Source organism: Hypomesus transpacificus, chromosome 11 (assembly GCF_021917145.1).
Source record: "Hypomesus transpacificus isolate Combined female chromosome 11, fHypTra1, whole genome shotgun sequence".
Taxonomy (NCBI): Eukaryota; Metazoa; Chordata; class Actinopteri; order Osmeriformes; family Osmeridae; genus Hypomesus; species Hypomesus transpacificus.
This window is the reverse complement of record NC_061070.1, coordinates 13,715,212-13,732,099: the sequence shown is the minus strand read 5'-3', so window position 1 is coordinate 13,732,099 and position 16,888 is coordinate 13,715,212. Positions and strand designations below refer to the sequence as shown.

General features: G+C 45.2%; 1 protein-coding gene across 2 annotated transcripts in view; it reads left to right on the top strand.

The window, feature by feature from the left end:
* Positions 1 to 16,888, top strand: part of dntt (deoxynucleotidyltransferase, terminal) — a 36,060-nt gene that overhangs the window by 4,570 nt on the left and 14,602 nt on the right. Inside the window, exons 3-8 of one of the 2 annotated variants that reach the window (XM_047030102.1) lie at positions 980 to 1,087; positions 5,091 to 5,261; positions 8,163 to 8,234; positions 8,579 to 8,702; positions 9,853 to 9,985; positions 14,227 to 14,329. In XM_047030102.1, coding sequence (XP_046886058.1) covers positions 980 to 1,087; positions 5,091 to 5,261; positions 8,163 to 8,234; positions 8,579 to 8,702; positions 9,853 to 9,985; positions 14,227 to 14,329 — 711 coding nt within the window. The remainder of the gene's footprint in view (positions 1 to 979; positions 1,088 to 5,090; positions 5,262 to 8,162; positions 8,235 to 8,578; positions 8,703 to 9,852; positions 9,986 to 14,226; positions 14,330 to 16,888) is intronic. The other variant, XM_047030103.1, reaches the window with a different exon arrangement.

Genomic DNA, 16,888 nt, shown 5'->3' with positions numbered 1-16,888 from the left:
TTAAATGTGTTGAATCCCTCCTTTAAAAGTGGGAGAGAAAGGCCTCTGGCTGAGAATAAATAATGAGATTTTTTAATTCTTTATGGTTGATTTAGCCAAGAGGTACGGAAGGTGCCAACCCTTTGCAATATTGTATAACACCCTTATCACCTACTTTAAATTTATTTCCATCAACACAGCAGGGTGTGTTATTACAGGTGACATTAGCTTCTCATCTTCCTCTTCTGTTTAACCTGGCACCCGGAACATTCCATGTGCCATTTTCAGAGACAGAATGTTCTATTGTGGTGTTTAATTGTCTGAGAGAACATTAATATTACATCTGTAATCCGTTTGATGCATTACAAACGGGGAGTAATTTCTCCATGGAATGAGAAAGCAATTTCCAGGAAGCAAATTGGATTATGGGTTGTTGAATACTTGATATTACAGGTTAGGTAGTGAAATGGATTTCAATGCCAGCAGACTGTGAGATGAGTGTCATTGGTGTATTGCCTGGGAAACACCATGGGTCAAATGTACAAAGGTGCAGTCATAAATTGGCCTCCAAATGTGTGAAAGATGTGTTATTTCATCCAAAAGCGAATTATACCTAATACAGGACCAATGAAATAAAACTGCAGTCAATATTAAGGTGAAAGAAGAGTTCAACTCCCCATTCAACTTCGCACCTCTCAGTCAATGCTGACCTTTTCACGAGGTTAGAATCATGCACAAGGTTTTTTGTCTTCCATTTGAAGTTGGAAGTTTTAACCCCAGGAAAACAGGGACATTTCTGCAAACTGTCTGTCATCAGCTACAGATAGCATGCAACCTTTTGAAGACTTTTTAAATACTTCTGTCAAACCATCAGGTTTCGAACTTTGAATGATATCCTCACTGAACAGCTGTGGGCATGTATTTCCAAGTACAGTAGCACATGTATTTGGAATGTACCTGAGTCCCATCATATTGAGTAAGGTTTTCCTTTTGCACACAGGACACGTCGCCCACACTTACAGATGTTTTGCCACCAGCTGTGCCCCCAGTCTCTCAGTATGCATGTCAGAGGAAGACCACAATGGAAAACCACAACAAGATTTTCACAGTAAGAAATGTACCCCTCACACTCACATAGACACACACACACACACACACACACACACATCCATCTTCTGCCCTAACAAGGGTGTGAGTGAGCACCCATTGTGACCAGCTCTCCTCTAACTGGGGTGTGTGAAACATTTCACACAGAAATGCTGTAAAGCATCAGGTATGTGAATCCTCCAAATGAGCAGCATCTGCAGGTCGGACCACAATGACGGCCCCACGGTCGTGGTGCCCACGAGGCCTGGCACACAGGCTGGCATGGGCTGTGACCCTGAGCACTGGCACGCAACACTGAGATGGGCAATGGACGTGACGTTCCTCACAAACAATGATGGATTTGTCTCTCAGCCATCTGGCCCGCGGGCAGCGAGTGGCCATGCCACGGTGAGGGGGGAGGGGGGGGTTGAGGGAGGGGGGGGGGGGGGGGTGGAGGGAGGGGGAATGGAGGTGAGCTGCACACATTTTCCAACAGCCTGTGGGGGAGCAGGTTATCTGGCTGTGCTTCTAAGAGGCACTCCAATGCCCTCTGCAGGAAGGTTGACTTTGAGTCCTTGAGAAATATCCAACTGCCATGGTCAGCTGATGGAAGGGGCTCTAAAAACCTTGCAAACTTTACCATCCTTCTTAACAGAAACTTACTCCGTTTCTTGTGGGAAGAAGATGGAATGGATGTTTAATGAGCTGTCACTATTATCACTACAGTAGCCTTGCCAGCGTTGGAGGATTTAGTGTACTGCATGGGACTGTTCCAAACACATCACATCAATCCTTCAGTGTGTCTGTGTGGGAGGATGTGTCTTGGTGATGACTTCCTGTAAGGGTTATTAAGCAGAGCCTACCCACTGTCTACAGAGGCATCTGTTTCATTATGACTTTGGAGTCGGCGACTGCACATGTACGACACACACACACACACACACACAAGGGGGTGCTCCATTTCCAATACTTTTCCCCTGCATGACCACCGTGATCACCCAGCCCAGTCATATCATTAACTCATCATAATCCCTCTCTCTACATCAAAGACCTCTGGTGTTACTTTGGCGCTAATGAATGAGGGGAAGCTCCAGGCAGATAACACCATCCATGGAGATGTTTAGCTGTTGTGGTTATTGCAACTGAGTGAAACAACACTCATCCCGTTCCATGTGTCTCCAGAGATGCACCCATTTCCAAACCAAAGAGGATCTTCCTGGTGGTATCGCCATAATGAAGCGAGGAACTACATGATTATTGATCGGTGATCGTTGTAAAACGACCCTTGATCTGATTTGCTATTCATTCTCCCTGGCACAGACAGGGGTGATGTCATCCTTACTCATCTTGCGGGGCCGAACATTAGGAGGAGCAAACAAAGGGCTCCGCGTGGAGCGACGCCGAGAGATAAGAAAGAGAGAGAGAGAAAGAGAAAGAGAGAGAGAGGAATGGTGCGAAAGAGCAAAAGATGGAAGGAAGAGAAGTGTTAAAGAAGAAAAGAGAAGGAGAGAGAGAGACAGAAAGAGAGAAAGAGAGAGAGAGAGAGAGAGAGAGAGAGAGAGAGAGAGAGAGAGAGAGAGAGAGAGAGAGAAAGAGAGGACTTAAGATATAGAGCTGTTTTCCTTCATCAAGACGTGTGGTGCTTGTCCGGCACATCGATACAGACTAGCATGAATTGATGCCCGTGTTCTAAACTGATCTTCAGCTAAATCACGTCGATCCCATCCAATCACTCTGTCGAGCTACAACACACAGCTTCAGCAAGCAGCCACCCTCTACTGTACAGCACATCCGACAGAGGAGATGAGACACCAGACCTTTTCATGAAAGGCATGGTGCATGCATAAAATACATGATTTACATCAGGAACAACTAATGCACTTTGGTTTGGAGTGCATACAGCATGCTTGTCATACAGTAGGATCATGGCGGTGCACTGAATTGGCAGATGAACAAGTACACCCTGTTCTGAGTGAACGCTCCCTCCTCCCCCATCCACATCCACCCATGTGTAATTAGTCAGGATGGCTTCAGCGATGACTGACTCTTGGCCTCAAACACATTGCACGGCGGTGGGTGGTAAACTGGGACGCCACATCAACACTCCATGCATCCTCATCCCCACCAACCTTTATTACTCATTAATGAGATGAATGCAAATGTGCCCTGAGCTCGCCCCGGCTCTTTGCAGGAAGAGGAGAGTGTTGACAGCTGACAGGCCGACCGCCGAGTGGGAGACGACATGGCCCAGGTCTGGAGCTCATCTGTTTTGAGGAAGGGCCACATCACTCTGGGAGTTTGGGTTACCTTATCACTGTCTGACTGAGCGCACATGGCGTCCTACAGGACGGTAGAACCGCAGGACCCCATGCGAGCTAGCTGCTACGCTCCAGGGCCGTCTGTCTTCGCTAGCCACGGGTGGCACTCCATGGTGGACCGAGTTGGCGACAACCTGCTAAGCTATTAGCGCAAGCCTGCGACGCCTGTTCCACCTGGTTCCCACTGTGGTGTGGCTCTAGCAGGAGATGTCTGGACCAGTGGTTAGCTGGGTGTACGTCCTCCGGGCTGATCGAGGCTTCAGAGCATCCCCACACAGCTGGAGGGTGCCCCCTCACCTCGCCAATTAAGGGCTTGCTTCTCCTCGTTAGCTCACACTGGGAGGGGGGCCACAGCTGCAAGTGTGTGTGTGTCTGTGTCTGTGTCTGTGTCTGTGTCTGTGTGTGTGTGTGTGTGTGTGTGTGTGTGCAGGAGGGCATACATTTATGAACAGAACGTGCATATTTGTATGTGTGTGTGTGTACGAGCAGATGCATGCGTTTGGGTTTGTGCTCTCACTGCGAGGGGTAGTGAACGGGTCAGCGGTTCTCTTGCAGGGCCGGGTTTAAGGGCTGGCACACTGACCCTAGACAGCATGTTTGGACAAAGCTCCTCTGGTCCGGTCATGATGTGGGTCAGTGCCAGGGATGTCAGAACAGAACCACAGAGGGAAGGACAAACACACAGAACTGCTCAGCTCTCCTGCCAGACTAGAAGCTGGCGGTTCCTTGGGAAACCAATGTAAAGTGAGCTGTCAACATTTCAGCCTGAGGTGCTTTGATATTGCCTTAATTAGATCTTCCATCCAGCATGTTTTGTATTATTACATTGCGAGGGTAGTGTAGGGCTAAGCTTCACCCTAGAGCTATCCCTATCCTAGATACACAAACTCTCCCACAGGTATTTACATATTATGCAAATCTCAATCTGTGCATCAAACAGGAACCTCTTCCGTGTATCAGTGCTTGGCCATCTCCTGGCTGTGTGTGTGGTATCAATGCCTCAGAGAGCCAGGTACAGTAGCAGTGAGCCAGACAGAATCCCATCCCTGAGCAGCAGGTCCACTGGGGCAGCTCATGCATAAAAGCCTTACTTCTCCCCCGAAGGCCATGGAGACAGCTTTTGAAAATAACAAAACAGAAAACTCCTGACAGTTGTCCTTTCTCTCGCTGAACCACTGTGCTGCTTTGGAGAAGGGGGGGGGGGGGTGTTGGGGGGTGGGGGAGGTCCATTCCTGTGACCCCCCTCCTCCCCCAGGGGAGCCCACTGTGAACAAGTGGAAAATGACGAGTTCCTCTCTGGTGCCTTTCGTGCGATCACCCGGAAGACACCCGCGTGTGCCGAAGCCAGAGAGAGGGAGATGGAACGAGAGAGGGAAGAGAGAGAGTGAAGGTTTGTGTGCTCTGATTTCTGTGTGCCTGCCATCATGGGTCAGTGCATCTGATGTGTGAGTGCACAGCTAACACACCTCTTTCTCATTCATGCTCCCTCCCTCCCTCCCTCCCTCCCCCCTTCTCTTTTTGTTTGCATCCAGTCTAAATCACTGATCTTATCTATCTCTTTCTTCTTTTATCTCCACTGACAATCTATCTTATCTTCTTCAACAACGCTTTGTTAATTGTGCTGCCCCTCCCCTCTGTCTACCCTCCATTCGTCTCGCTTTTTCTCTGCCGTCTATATTCCTTCCTCCTTCTCTGTCTCTCCTCTAGGACGCCTTTGAGGTGCTGGCAGAGAGTTACGAGTTCAGTGAGAGTCAGGGCCGCTGCCTGGCATTCCAAAGGGCCTCCTCTCTCCTGAAGAGCCTGCCCTGGAGGGTGGACAGTCTGAAGGCCACGCAAGGCCTCCCCTGCCTGGGGGAACACACCAGGGCTGTCATAGAGGTGAGTCCACATCCACACATCTGTCAATGCCTGCTCAGACCACTCTTCGTTACAGCCTGGATGTAACCTCTAGCAAGCAAACGCACAAATACATTGCACACATACACAGAAAGCCATTCAATAACACACTTCTTTTTAACAAGCTGTAACAAACCCTGACTGTCACTTATCATGAAGTCCACGGGACGCAGGCTAATCAAATGAATGACTATACAGAGGCAGATGTAGCAAAATACAGTACGTTTTATTTAATAAATATCTGGTCACTGATGAATAAGTTTACAAACAATAATACACACACTGCCATCAAAGTAGTTCCCCACCGGGTTATACAGGCTATGAGTAACCAGTAACCCCACAGTCTGACCAAACCAATCCCCAATATCAATCAACACGATCTGGATTATAACACTGCAAATCACACAAAACACTCAATGCAAGTAGGCTAACACCGAATCCAGAACAACGTGATATGACAAACTTAGACACACTCCACACAAATGTGTTTGGGGATCTAAACACAATGTCAGAGGTAATCACAATGGTTACACCAGCCTAATATATCCAAAGGCTGGGAGCACCCAGATGGCAGTTAACTAAAAATAACACATTCATACAAACAAAAGGAAACAACGATCTAAAAGAAATATGCTGGTAGCTCTCACAGTCTATGATTACGAAAACAAATTAAGGTAAGGGAAAACAGTGGTCACCCTATTTCCTGGATAAGACACAATACATGAATACTTGCACATAATATTCACAATGAAAACTTTACATGGTTGAAACAGTCAGAAACTATGCTTACGACTTACAGGACGATGCGCCAGCACAAACACGACCCATAGTCTGCAATCAGATCTTCCTATGTCGCTGCAGTGACAGATTTAAATGTTTGCGTTAACCAAGCGCTTTTTACAAGTGTTACACCACAGCTAGCAAACTGATACAAGTGATCTGTATAGTAATCCCCCTGACAACAGATAAATGAAACCTACCAGTGTTCCTCCGGCAACAGACAACCACGGGCAACAAGCGCCAAACAATTCAAACAATTTACTCAGTTGGGTGGGAACGACGTATATATACACCCCACCCTTAAGAGGGCGTGCCCAATGCGCTGCAAGTCAGCCCTACCACAAAGCGCACACACACGTACTGTCCATGCAGACTCACACAAAACACATACAGACATACATATACTGTATATACACCCATACACACTCAAACACACATACACACACACAGTCCACATAATGCCCTTCACTAGAACAACTGTCACATCTTGGTAAACACAAGTCCCATTCTCACACACCCCTGGGCAGAAATAGCAGGCTGTCATGGAAGGTGTCAGCCAGTGTTTACTTGGATGGAATTCAGAGCCACAGTACACTAGCAGAACAAGGTAAGCTCTCTGTGGCCTGACTGTCATGTGGACTTAACCTTCTCCTCATAAATGTCTGGGACGAAGTCAGAATTTTAAGAAACGTTCCTTTTAAAATTCACATCAAGAAGGAATCAGTGACAAGCCCCGATAAGGCTTTCAGAGTCACTCTTTGGAATCTTAAACTACAAACAAGAGTGATATGAAGTATGGCTTTTAACCAAAATGAGAAAAAGTAAAAAACAAAAAAACACAAACCCATGGACATTGAAGTGAGTAGGAAAGCAGTCAACAGACAGAACTGGGACCATTGTTGAGTGAACATCTGAGGGAAGAAGAAAAAAAAGAAAATGCATTTTGAGCAGGGATGTTAGAGTGAATGTGTGATTCAAGAAGTATGCTTCCCCTTCCGGGAAAGAGGTGGTGTGAGCAGTAAGGTCCATCATGGCTTGAGGGTTGATAACCAATGAGTGGATGCACCATCGGGTAGTGAAGGAAACTCATAAGCTTACTGTCTGTGAAAGTGAAAGAAACATGTCACAATGACTCTTGCTTAGACTGTTGCTCTTGTTGGTTAGTGGTAGCTGATTTAAACTGTTGTATTCTTCTTTTTTAGTTAATCCTATTTTTATTGCTTTCCTACAGGTACACCTGCACTTAGAGATCAATGTTGTGTAATTTTAACTTGTTTAACTACATGCTCTTATGGTCTCTTCCCTTTAGCACTATTTTTTGGTTGTTCACAATATGTACTTCTTGTCTTTGACTACCCGCAATGCTGTGGGGCTATCTTGTTGTTATTATCAGTGACCTATGCACTTTGTGAAGCTCTCTCTTGGAAGTCGCTTTGGACAAAAGCGTCTGCTAAATGAATAAATGTAAATGTAAATGTAAATGTCGGTCTACTGATGTGGACAACGTCTGCTCAATTCACCTTTCACAGACGTATGGGATTCTCTGTGAAACCAATCACAGCTGCATTAAATGTGGTGCACTTTTTCTCCCTAGTATTCAGCATTTTCCCATTGCAACCACCCAAACATTCCTCAAACAACCTCAACCCCCCCAGCCCCCCACCCATCCACTGACCCCCACGCAAACAAACACAAGATAAATCGCAACGCTTGTCCAACAGTCTCTTGTGGCCTGTGTTTACCTTCCTGATAAATGTAATATGGAGACACTTAAAACATGACAAACAAATTAGCGGTGCTCCCTGGAGAGGAGAAAGAGACTATTACGAAGGGAACCATACCCTTTAAAAACAAACAGTCTAAGCGGCTGTCGGTTAATGGCTGTAAATATCACCCCAAGCTTTGTTAACACTTGACACTGCCTTGAACCAAGGTGAGATATGTGAGAGTTATAGAAACAAAATAACCATCTGAGGAACACTTGATGTAAGGGGGTTATCTATCACTGGGATCCCGATAGAAACAGATATTGTAGGAAATAAACTATTATTTTAGTAGGCAGTGTGGAGGTAAGGTCCACAGTGTGCCATCTTTTATTCACAGGAAGTCCTTACATTTGGCCGCTCCTTGAAAGTGGAAGAGATACTGAGTGATGAACGATATTCAACACTCAAGGTAAGTGTACTTAACAAGACTGCTGAGTGATTAAGACATTGCATAGGTTTTTATTCCTTATTTCGATAGCTTACATGTCCTTCCAGAGAACCCTGAAACACTGCTGTTTTGTGTTTCTCATTACATTTATATTTACATTAAGTCATTTACCAGAGCCAGAGCGACTTAAAGTAAGTACAGGGACATTCCCCGAGGCAAGTAGTGAAGTGCCTTGCCCAAGGACACAACATAATTTGGCACAACCTGGAATCGAACCGGCAACTGTCTGACTACTAGCCCAATTCCCTAACCGCTCAGCCATATGACTCCCTCATTAGACTATGGACCTTTCTTTCCTCCTCTAGCTGTTCACCAGTGTGTTTGGAGTTGGACCCAAGACGGCAGAGAAGTGGTACCGTGCCGGCTGGCGCTCCTTCCAGGAAGTTCTGGCCCAGCCGGACCTTCACTTGAACAGGATGCAGAGAGCTGGTAACCACACAAGCAGGAAACTTCTCTCTCAATAAATGTCAGCAATGATTAGACAATCATGGCAGCAGTTCCAAGTCATTGGCTGCAAATGAGTTTCAGCCACGGCCTCTTCTTTTACTGGTAGTGCCTCTTAGGTGCTCTGACTCCCCAGTTGCTTGTATATCTTGTCTGTGTGATGAGAGGTGGTGGCAGTAAGGAAGCTAACACAGTGAAGCATCACCAAGGGGATTGGACAAGACCAAAATAAAGAAAGGGTAAAGCTTGTCATGGGATTCAGGCAACACGCTCATCCATCAACTGGAGACAGAAGGCCCATCAGCGTAAAGAGCAAGCGGGTGTCCTGACTCTCAATCTCAGAGTTAGGATTTGTTTGTCACATTATTGAGGCAACATGGAGAAATGTCACCGTGTCTTCTGTTCTTCTTTCCTTGGGGGAGGTTTTGCAGTCTTCTGGACCGTAACATATGCTCTTCAGATTGGAGTAGAAAGACAGTGCCCACCTATTATTCCTTAGGCACTATGGAACCATGCCAAACAGCTCTATGGGGGTTGTTGTTACACGCAAGTAGAATTTCATCAGAAGCTCAGAAGCAGGTGTTGTTGTGCGGTAGGGATGTGAAAAGAAAGTCCTCAAAACTACCTGCGGAGTTGAGAGAGAGGAAGTACATGTTTACCAAAAGATGACCCCTGGTGATTCCCCTTGAAAAAGAATACAGAGCACAATTGGATTACAGGTTGACAGGGCCCAGTAGAGGGTGAACTGCTAGATTACTGACTAAGGTGTCACTGTCACTTAATCCTCCAAGAGAGTCAACATTGTAGTGGAGGAGGTACTGAGGAATGTGGAGGATCAGCCCTGTCATCATAGTGGAAAAGCCATACAAGTAGAATGAAGGGCTTATTTTTGTATACGCTAAGGTAAAACAGTGTGGATGGTGTCATGGTAGAAAATAAACTGAGGTTTGCAATTCTGTACACATACTGTCACACTGTAAAATACAATATTGTACTGTATTTAGTATAAGCACATACCTACCATGGTTATACTGTACATTATGCTAACTGGCTAACTTCCCCAATGGCCAGTGCAAATGCAAATGACTGTGATTGACAGCCAGCTCATAGTCTAATAATGGTCTTCTGCCTCCAGGCTTCCTGTATTATAAAGACATCTCCAGGCCTGTCAGTAAGGCAGAGGCTCAAGCCCTGGGGATCATCATTGAGGAAACTGTCCGTGGAATAGCATCAGACAGCATCTTGGCTCTGACAGGTGGCTTTAGCAGGTACTGTACAAGACTTGATTGCTTTACGGACTTTAGCCTGGCATTCCCTATATCCTAAGTTTCATCAAACCAGAGCATTACAAGTGTTGTATTTAGCTGCAGCCATGCAAACACAAGCTAATTGCACTGATTAGTCTTGTGAGCTTCCCCACAATCCTTTGGTACATCCCCTCGCTGTTTCTAATGGCCCTGCATGTATGTGGATGCACACTCAGGTGAAAGTAAGAGTGTGTGAGAGAACACAAATGTGTGATGATGATTTGTGAGTGGGCGAGCTGAAGAAAGGCTCTTGCAGGCCTCTCGAGTTTGTTACTAAGCAAATTAGTCTAAACAAATTTGAAAGTGTAATCAACTCTGCCCTAAGATACTTTCCAGTCTCTTCTGGATGTCCTGACAGTTGAGCAGATGCATTGTAGAGACAGCCCTCTTATAGACTTTCATACATTTGTTGCAAGAAATAAACCTGTGCGTAGTACAGTAAACTTTGACATCCAAGGAAGCAATTATAGTGAGCAGCTGAAACTCACAGATGCAATGTTACAATGTCATTTTCACCATGGTTGCCGTAGTAAAGCAGCTAACAGAAGTTGTTTGTTATCATGCCTTCTTTATTTGTTGGGTGCTTTTTATGTGGGGTGCTTTGCGCCTGAGTTTTAAGCATGAGCCACACGGCTCTATGGTGTTATAAAGATGGAGCCGTTACCGATGGCTGTGAGGTTAATAATTCAGGAGCCGTCTGCTGGTAAGAAAGTGCGTTCTGTTTCCCTTTGGGGGGGTGCAGTCCTGCTGCTTCCTGTCTTTTAAACATCACAACCCCTTGTTGTTACTTTGTTTGACACTTCCGACAATTATCAAAACACTGCAGTATATTTATAAGGGGAAACGTAGAGGGACAAGGATGTGCTAATTATATAAGTTTGTCAAGTACGTCTGTGTGAAAAATTTCCCTCCGCTTTACTGTGCATCGTTTTCTACAAACACTTGGAAGACGCACCCACTCCAAGCTCACATGATGAGCTGGACATTGTGTAAATAACACATTCGCAAAACAAAGGAGAGAGAGAAGTGAGAAGGCAAAGTGAGACGTGAGAAAAGTGATTTAAAATGGGCGCAGATTTTTGACAACCGTACTGGAATGTGTGCTGCTGTACATGATTTATGGATAGAGGATTGTTGTGTGGTGAGAGATCATGTCTTCCCACACAAAGATAGAGAAACATGAATTAATCTGATATGATGTGGTGCACATTTACTGAGCCTTAAACAAAGACTGATTTGCATCTGGAGTATGTTGCTATGGAGATGATCTCAGAGTGAATTGACCCAAGTCTGTAATAATCATTGAACCCATGAGATTTAGAAGGTTGCTGAAGCACTTAGATTACTGCAGTGTACGCTCTCATTACAAGTGTTTTTAAACGTGTAATATTTGATGATGATGTATGCTTCAATTAATGTCATTCAAAACTTATATCTAAACCTTTTTTCTTTCCTTTTTCAAAATCAAAACAGCATTTTGTAAAAACGTTCCTAAGAGGTTTGAAATTTTCCCAGTTAGGCTAGAAGGTTTTGCTTAAAGCGAGAAATATCTTAAAAGCACCTTTCATGTGTAAATATAGCTTTAACATGCCTTAGGAAAAAGTAAATTCTCCTTACAGCAGACAGAGAAGCAGTAACTTGCCATCCTAGAAGTTTCTTCAAGTCAGCTGCCTTCCTGTAAACTTTATCAACCATCCCACTTCTTTAAAAAAGCGTATCAAGGATTTGTTGATGCCTGTGACATTAGCCTTATTGAAAGGACAGCTGCTGTGAAAGGCGGGTGACAAGGCTCAGAGCAGTTTGGTAGTGGGATTAAAAATAGATAGGCAGGAGGGGAAGCAGCTTCTGCCACTTCAGAGTGTGAAAGGACCATGAGGTGTCAATGGACTGCTGTGTTTCTTTGCTTCAAATCATGGCCGTCATGTCACAGTGTTCTCTACTCTCATTTCCCACAGTCTCTTTTTAGTCAACGTATTTCTACACTCAGCAATTTTTTTTCATTACAAGACATTACTTTACCTTTCCTTGCTTGGGTGACAGCCTTGAGAATGCTGATATTGTTTGAGAGGGAAATGGAGGGCAGGAGTAGGACACATCAAATTCCATAAAATCTTGAAACAACAAGGTAGTAGGCACTTAAATAGTTTTGTCCATATTTCCAGAAACAAGATGCCCTATTTCAAAATGTTCTTTATACAATTGAAAGCATAGCAAGACAATTTTGTCTTATATTATTCATCCATCATCCGTCATCTGAAACCTGTAAATATTCATCTATATTTCATATGTTCTGCACTGAAACAATAAATCATTGACAATTTCTCCTCACGCTATGCCGGTAAATACAGCTTTGCACAAATGAGATGACATGGAGATGGCTCTGAAACTTGGTAGGAAGTCGCTATTTGAGAAATGGAACAAAGCCGACATGTCTGGGTACAGCAGGGTAAAAGTCCAGAAGATTGAACTCCAAGAAATCCACAGTAGTATTTCTGGAGTTTTCTGAGGTTGGAGATTGGAGAGAGGAAGCTAAATAAAAACATTGTGTTGTGCACCCTTAGAGCAAAAAACCCCCAAAACATCTCTTTGCATGAGAGAAAAAGTCTGACATGCTGTCATCTCCTTTTTTGCTGACTGGGTTGATTTAGAGGAAGCATCTGAATAGACAAGAGGCTCTAAAAAAACACTCTGGTTGTGTCCGAAGAAGCTGTTCTCCTTGGTGTGACTGATCCTTTGTCACCTGATGAACTCAAGAGAGAGCACATCATCTCGGAGTAAACTTTGGTGTTGTGGGAGTTTATTGTAGGTAAACTGAATTTATGCTGATCAGTTCTCCCCTTTGGCTATGGATATATTCACGACACACATTTATGCAGTGCTTTGCGTCTCTCAGTGGGAAGAAGAATATTTTAGTTGTGACCATGCATTCTAACTCAAGGACTTCAGTAACAGAGCAGCAGAATAGATAAAAGGATGTATTAAACAGTTCTTGAAGGACAAATCAAACTAGGAAACGAATACAACACCTACATCAGAGTCTTAGTGTTAGCTTTAGCATCTTTTGTGGAGCTTTTATCAATGGCTGTTGTTGCACTCTCAGTCCACTGACGTTTAGAAGCTTCTCCATCTGTCACCATTTATATTTCTCCTCAATCCCTCCCCCCAATTTCATAGTGGAATGGACGACAGGCAAAATCAAACAAGGATCCTCATGGCATAAAAAATCGAATTTGTTTTCACGCCAGACCTATTTGTCATCGTTTTGCTGTGTCCCTAACCATGAGAACAACGCTTATGACTGCATGATTTGCGCTGCGGTTGATCAAAGTAGGCCGATCAGGTTGAATCAACTGTATCCTCGCCTCAGTGCTTTTGGCAGCCAGCAGCCGGGTTAGCTAGATCCACCTAGGCCCAGGTTCAGAGAGGGAGGCCGGCCCTCTAATGCACTGAATCAGAACCTGGGATAATAACCAGACTAGAACCCTTTGAGGGGCAAATTCAACAGTCACAGGTCGTCTTTGTATCAGTGTACTTTGTTCTCTTTCATGTCTGGTGAACTGGCCTTGCGGCTGAAGCCTTCTGAGCCAGAGACTAGCAGGTTCCCAGGATTCGGCATTTTCCACAGAGTCCCAATAAAACAGGACCTCCAGTACTGATCTCAACAGGTTATCTGAGGACTTGGGGGAGTTCGGGTCAACGTAGGAACAATACATTTCCCTATTGTCTACAATTCAAGGACATCCTACATCAGAGCTAAAACTTTAAAGCATGTTAGATAAGCACATCATGCCAGAGCAGACCTTTTCTGCAAGGGTCTACATTTTTGTATGAGATAATCACTCATGTCGATCTCCAGTTCTCCATTGCTCTGGTTCTGCTGACAGAGACCCGATACATTTTCGGTTCTCACTCGTGCTCCGTGTGAATGTTCTTTATTATGCTCATCCAAGAGGAAAATGATGATCCTCCTAAAAAGTGAAGGCTGTGACAGCTGAGGCAACAAAAAGAGAGCTTAAAGAAATTAACGATGCGGGACAAATAGCTTGTTTGAAGAATGAAAAAAAGTCAAAGTCATTAGAATGCTCAATGCTCTTAATGGCCAGTCTGCCATTTTACTGTATTAACAGTCAACCACTGTGACTAAATACATCCTTGTGGAATCGTATCCTAGTGGGTTAAAGTAGGTTCATCTCTGTCCTCAGGGGAAAGGACTACGGCCATGATGTGGACTTCCTGTTGACAACACCTGACACTGACAAAGAGGAGGGTCTACTACTCAATGTCATGGACAGACTGAAGCAGAAAGTAAGTTTAAAGCCACTCATTCATATGGATATGTATCCAATGCAGAGAATACAGAGTAGAATCCAAATGATCCTTGTGTGAGTAACTAGGATAGAGCTGAGGACTAAAGGCTGCACCACAAAGAAGGATTTTTGTGTGAGATTGGGACACAGAGGTGAAAAGAACACTTGAGGACTCATATTATATTAAGTAATGAAAGCAGTAGGACACTTTCCAATATTCAGGACTTGGAATATGGAGAAGCATACCGGTCTTTTTTTTAAGTGGGGAGATGAAAGGAGCTTGGGTGACTGACCTGAATATCCCAGAAGAATATTTGAAGGAACACTTTGTGGAAAAAGATATGTGTTCATATTTAGAAAACGTCTGAACATAAATGAAGAACGAGGGACAGTTAGAGACACATTAATGGAATTCAGAAAGCGAGAATGGATATAAAGAGAGAGAAAGAGAGAGAGAGAGAGAGAGAGAGAGAGAGAGAGAGAGAGAGAGAGAGAGAGAGAGAGAGAGAGAGAGGAAGCAGGTGTGTCCATGTGTGCAAGAGGAGGGTTTCGGAGAAGGAGAGCTGCGGAGGATGGTGAACGATGGAGAGAGTGAACAACAGAGGAATGAGAAAGACAGAGAGAGAGAGAAAGAGAGAGAGAGAGAGAGTGGTGGGGCGTTCATTTGGCACCACCACCTCCCTTCGAGACCCTCACTGAGGTGGGGGGTTGGTAGCAGACAAGTGTTTGATGATGAGCACAGCAGTCATGTCTGGCTGCGGGGGCCCTCTCCGTCATCCCGGTTCCCCCCCACCCACTGGCTCTGCTCCCTTCAGAGGTCCACCCTGCTGATAATTACCTTCACTGTTAACGCAGCCCTGCTTCGACAGCTTACAGCCTCTTCTGGTCCCTATTTTCTACTGGGCGGCCGAGGGCTCGGGTGGATGGGCCGGCCGGCAGGGTGTGGAGGGGGTAAGATTGGAAGAGAGTGGGTAGGGTTGTTAAGGTGGAGGGCGGGTTGGCAGTGTTGTTGTAGGCTTGGCGAATGGAAAGCATGGGGATTGGCATCGTGTGGGCCAGGGGGAAGGGGAGGGCAGGCTTCAGGGTTGATGGATGCTCCATCCTGGGAGGTGGGTGGGTGGTCGGCTTGATGAGACTGGGGTTCATTGTCCTGGAGGAATTAGAATTGGGGGAGGAGCTTGGAAATTTGAGAGGCCCACTGGGATAGCCACACAGAAGCCAGTGATTGAGTGGATGTAGCAGAGGTTGACTCTAAGTCTTGTAACCTTGTCATCTGCGATCAGGCCCCTAGGGGCCCGCGTGTCTTCATCCAGGCCTAATATCACTGGCCGCTTTTTCTTTCTGTACTGCCTGGAGGGAGGTAAAAATACATCCATCTGGAAATGTCCTTGTAAAAACGGGCCTCATCATTTTTTTTTATACCCCTGCTGGTTATGAAAGCATTACTTGGGGGCACAAGCAAGGTCAACCACCCTCTTTCCTGCGGTAGACGGATGAGATTCGGTTTTGCCCTGGGAACAGCAACCCAGAGCCTGAGAGGGATATGCCATATCTAACTTCCACCAATCATAGACACTCACTAGATTAATGCCTGTTGCCATCCACTGTTGACAGAGTACCTTCTCATGTGCAATTTTATTATAGTATCACATAATAGTGTTTTTTCCTCATGCAGTGCCTTCCACATCAGACTTATAGAAGAGGATATGCCTTAGGAATGTAATGAGGTTTCAAACGCATGAACCTATAAACATAAACCTAAAGCAGTAAGACATCCAAGGTTTGCCCTGTGGATAAATCACTGAGCCAGTGAAAGAGCCAAGCCCAAACAGGCTAGGGGATGACAGACTACATACTGTTGTCATGTTGTTTGATGAGATCCAATGTCACGTCTGAACTGCAGCGGATGGTTAAAAAACAGAACACGCGCTTTTCACAAAAATGCTTCGCTTTAATTTCAGCAATCAGTTTCGACCACTTGGGCAAAGCTCTGAATCAAAGGAAAAGCACAGTTCAAACACACCCTGCTAACGCACGCTAATTTGGAACTTGAAGGCAGGGTTTGAAGTCTCTGGCTCTGAGTCGCAGCCAATGTGACATTAGATCACTGAGCCTCCACCGTCATTCCTTTTGTCCTCTGAGACAGGTGGTCGTGGGACCGTTCTTCATCTCCTGTTTGACAGTCACACTTTTAAGAAGAAAAAGTTGACGGCTGACCTTTTTGGCAAGTTGCCTCCATTGCCTGTGTGTGTGTGTGTCTCAGTGTGTGTGTTTCTCTCACAGACAAACCCTGGAAAAAGATTATCTAGCTGGTGTCCGCCTCTGTAATTCCTTCTGTAAACAGTTCTGGTGGAATAAGCTTGCTCTCAGATGCTCGCTGACATTACCTGCTGCGTAGGAGACGATTACGCCACATCGTTCGCTTAAACAGCCCTCGGCACTGCTGAAACGAAAACTTTGAGACATCCTCCTTTTTACGGTGGATTTGTGAGACGGCGGCAGGCCTCATCCAATGAAGGGCGTCCATGCTCAGACACTTAATGGACTGTAAAAACTG